General features: G+C 37.0%; 1 protein-coding gene across 1 annotated transcript in view; it reads left to right on the top strand.

Moving 5' to 3' along the window:
- The first annotated feature begins 300 nt into the window (after positions 1-300).
- The window catches only part of ANKFY1 (ankyrin repeat and FYVE domain containing 1), a 1799901-nt gene continuing 1795491 nt past the window's right edge, over positions 301-4710 (top strand). Inside the window, exon 1 of the mRNA XM_044082101.1 lies at positions 301-386. Coding sequence (XP_043938036.1) covers positions 377-386 — 10 coding nt within the window. The 5' untranslated portion in view covers positions 301-376. The remainder of the gene's footprint in view (positions 387-4710) is intronic.

The following is a 4710-nucleotide window of genomic DNA, read 5'->3' on the forward strand; positions in this document are numbered from 1 at the left end:
TGTAATTTTAACGCCCAGAAGTCGGAAAACTTTTTAAAAATATCACGCTTTGTATTATTTGATATTTACATTGTACATTATTAGCAGTAATAGATACGTAACATTTTATTAACGGTTTCAACGCCTTGGTTTACAAACAAAACTATACAACATAAACAAGAACAGAGATGGGCATAGTAGTCACTACTGAAATTTAAAACATAAGGAAACCCGGAAAAGTTGCTTTTCTAAACTGCTAAATTAACACAGCAGCTTACAAGCAAGAAAATACATTCGACTGCTTAGCGTTACACAAGAACGCGCATCTTCTCTAACTGTTGATAATAGAGATCGCGTGCTCTACTGTCTCGCGCGAGGTCTCCTGCTTGAACTCATAATGGCGGAAGGTAGGACTGGTGTAGGGTTATTTAGTTTACTATCATAAAGTTTAACTGTGAATTATTGCTATAGGACAGCGGCCTATCACTGACTATGAGTTGTTTGACTTTGCTTGCCTATTCTGGCAAATTGTATTGCTGTTAATGGATTTTATTTAGTAGTAGTAGGGTGATGCTGGTATTAGGGTGGTGCTGCCAGAGTAGCAGTGGGCAAAGGAAGAGGCAGGTAAGGAGTGAGTGTACTGTGCCCATGTGTGCTTATTAGTTTTGGACTGTTAAGGTGCAGGTTTTGTGTTATTTTCATTGTTTTGGGATCGCATATTAATAGTTTATGCTCTTGTAGGTTACATATTTTGTTCCTTAAAAAGACAGGTCTGGACTGGCATTGGCTGCTGATGAATAAGTATCAGTTTCTTTGAGATTTTTGTTAGTTGAAAACATTGGACTGTTGCGAGTTGGTCCATAGTGGTATTTCTTCCATTTATTTCTAAATCTTTTGCTTGTTAATTTGATGAAAAAATACTGTGCGAATCATTGCAATTTTGTATTTTATCACATGTCAAGTGCTCTTTATGTTTGGCTAAATAGAAAGGTGTGGGGGGCGATACTACATTAGCGGCTGCTTTCAGTATGATTGTTTGATATGTACGCGTTTTATCTGTAGTTTGAGAAAACGAGTAATAAACTGCACAGCTGATGTTAATACTTTGTGCACTGGAAGGGCGTGTCATTTTTTCACTTATCTTAGTCTTTTTTCGGAGCTGAATGAATGCCCTTAAAGCGCTTTCCTTCAGTAGTTCATTGAATTCACTTTAGCAGGAGCAATAGGAATTTACCATAACTCTGGTTGTTATATAACAGTTTATTTGCTGTGCATGCTTAAACATGGGATCATATAGATACACTTCTAAGTTACAATTTAGTTATGTTAAACATTTGTGCAAATTCTTATAAAACCATCAAGATTTAATAACTTTGGTCTTCATTGGTTAATATTAAACAACTCTTAAAATATTTGGAATATATTTGTATCTCCACAAACCTGCAGTGAATATAATAATCATTGCAAAATTCACGATAGTTGGGGGGTGTGTTTTTTTTTTTTTTTTTTTGGGGGGGGGGAGCAGTACATAACACTTACACTGCTGCAGTCTGCATCCCTTACAAACATGTTCCTCTTAACTAGGATCAAGAGAGGGAACTCTAAAACTGGCTGTATTACACTTATGCTTTGAAATAGTTCACCCTGCAGTTTAAACTATAGTGCTGATGGTACATACCTATTGAGACTGTATCATTATCTCTCTCTCTCTCTCTCTCTCTCATCCCCCAAAACGGATTAATTTAAAACACATAAACAGTAAATATGATTGGAGTATGCCTGGTAAATTTTCGTCAGCTCTTTTGCCTGCCCACTGAGAATCAGCATTTTACTTTCATGTTGGATCGCTTAAACAACTATCTGATTGTTGCTATTAGTTATGTTAAGATACATAAAGACCTTTCATATAGTGTCACTTAGGGTTGCCACCTTTTCAGTTGCCCAAAGTGGGACATTTTTTGTAGAAATGTCAGATTTTGCAGGGCAAAACATACCCACAGCCAGTACAAAAGACAGAACTTGACTTCTTTGCCTAAATAAAAGCTTATTCTTGTAGCATTATAGTTGCTTATTCTGTTTCTTATAGCATTTAGGTGTTTCAGATACAAAATAACTGTTTTCTGTAACTATTAAAGAAAATATAGGAACATTTTTGTCCTAAAAATTTCAGGACATTTGCCTTTTTTTTTTTTTCAATCTTTTTGCAGGACACAACTGCCCAAAGAGGGACTGTCTCTAGCAAAGTGGGACAGGTGGTAACCCTAGTGTCACTGGAATCTCACAGTGGAACTGTCCATGCCTTTAAATATTTATATAGTCTGATAGCTAGACCTCTCTGCACCTCTGTGTTAGATTAATGTGTCTGTGGATTGTTATAAAATTGAGCACTTGCAAGAAAGTTTTTTTTTTGCGTTTGCAGAATGTATTATGCATTAAAATAGCTTCTATATATCTGTGATTTATTTCTGTATTTTCCCATTATTTGTAATGCCTTGCAAGTTATTGCCTTAATTGCTGTTTCAACCATGTTTGCCTGCTTCCTGGCTTTTGTGCTTGCTTGCAATTTTTAAATAAGGAGAGATTTAATTTTTTTTTAAATCCTCCTCTACTAGGTTTCATAGTGGGAATCCAGGTGTACTTAAGGAAGTAACAAGGAATATTCTTCTGAAGTGTGTTTAATGAAAACTTCTGTAAGAAATTATTTAACGCTCCTTAAGTGTTTATAGCTCAAATTTTCCATGATGTACCAAAATTGGAGAGAGAGAGTTTTTTGTGACCTTGTCTATAACTGATACTAAAACTGGGATAAGTCTTTAACTCACTGTCTATCCTCCACGCGCATTCACTCACAGTAAAACAAATGAGTTACTGGCTAACTTGGAACATTTCCAGCACGTACAATAAAACGAGTTCCTGGGCAACTCAGAATGTGTAAATTTACTGGAGCAGATTATCTGAAAATGAACAGTCTTACAAGATATTCAAACTATTTCCCCAGCACCCCTTGCACTAAAAATACACATCTGTGCATAGCTGTTTATGCCTTTGGTCTTCTGAAGAAGTGGTAGCATGCATTTGTCATCTCTTGTACTCATATCATCAGATGTGTACACATGCAGCTGCAATCCTGACTCTGAGTAGGATTACAGCGATAGGCAAGGCTGGAAGGGCTTTGTTTTGTTTCAGGAAGCTAAAAGTGTGTGTCGGCTCAATATTGTTTAGCTTATCTATGAGAGCAAATGGATAAAGATGATGCAGAGTGCATCATTGTGTTTATTCAAGCAGTTTAAGCAAAGTTGAGCAGTGGAGTTTTTCCTCTCAAACTAGATGCTGTTGTTCTCTCACTTCTAGGTGTTGTTGGGGAAATGATCCTATTAATTTGGTCAGCCCTGGAGGAGGGGCGTAGGTGGTGTAGCAGAAGCAGAAATTGGTATTGGCAGAAGAGGTTGCAGTTATGGAAAGATTTTTACTTTGTCATGTTTATACTCTGCTGAAGCCTGTTTCAGGGTGCCATGGCCTGGCCTACATCTTTGTCAAGAAGTTCTTGCAAGTAAATGGTACTAAGTGGAGATCCTGTTCATATCCCGTCCTTCATCCTTGCTGCAGGAGATATTTTAAGTGATATATGTACTCTGATTACTCATACAAGGTATATGTATAGCATAAATGCACAGATTCAGCAGTAGCATATGATGGTTTGGATATCAATGTGGTTTTGCTACTACACAAGGTGAGGTGGCAGTTTAATGCTGAAGGTTAAGTTGCGACTGAAAAGGATCTCCTGGGAAAAAAAGTTGTGAGATACTGACAGACTTGAACCTTTAGTCCATGGTTTGGTTCCATCAACCACCATTTGATAAGTTTGGGACTGAGCAAGTTACTTAACTGAGCACTGCTTATGGATCACTCCTGAAAAGTAATCGGTGCCTAGTGGGTTTATTTGGTCAGCTATTAAAGTAAATTTAAAAAGCTACATTATGAGAGTATAGATTTAATAATGCACTTTGTCACAAGCATTGTGGTGCTGTTGTTTTAGAACATCACTTAAAAGGAAAGAGCTCGAGTATGGAAACAAAGTGCATATGTAGGATAGAAGATGTAATTTCTTTACTTTTTACTGTAAGCTTATATTTTATTATGGTTTTATTCCTACAGTATCTTTAACTTAGGAGTTTAGCTCTTGGATTTCGGTCGGGGGGAAAAATGTTATCCTTTAAGATTTACTTGATTGCTAACATGCAATTCTAAGAGTGCAGTAAGTTTTGTTTCACCCAGTCTGTGAAGCAACTGAAAAATCATTGGTTGTTAATGCAGAAAAATATTCTTTCATGCAGCACACATTTAATCAGTGCAAACACCATTAATATGAATGTTCATTCTTTCATTCCCTGATTACCATCTTAATCCATTTCATGGCCATATGGATCCAGAGTGTATCCCAGCAGTCTCTGGGCACAGGGCAGAGGAGTTTGAAAGAGGTGCCAGCCCATTGCATGATGTACATGCTCACTTTTTTCCCCACCCAGTTAACTGTGATAGATAATCGGTAGGTTTTTGTTGTGTCCATGTCTGCCATTCATCTTTACAGTTTACCATTTTCTCCTACAAGCCACATAGGGATCTTGAGTTATTGCTTTATCAAAAACTTCAACTTTGGGCTGTGGACGTTCCTTTTGCTGTGTGAATTCTCACCTAGTTTTCAGTCAGTAAGTTTTGGCAATTCTGTTATAT

Source organism: Protopterus annectens, chromosome 9.part0 (assembly GCF_019279795.1).
Source record: "Protopterus annectens isolate FY-2018-M chromosome 9.part0, PAN1.0, whole genome shotgun sequence".
Lineage (NCBI taxonomy): Eukaryota > Metazoa > Chordata > Ceratodontiformes > Protopteridae > Protopterus > Protopterus annectens.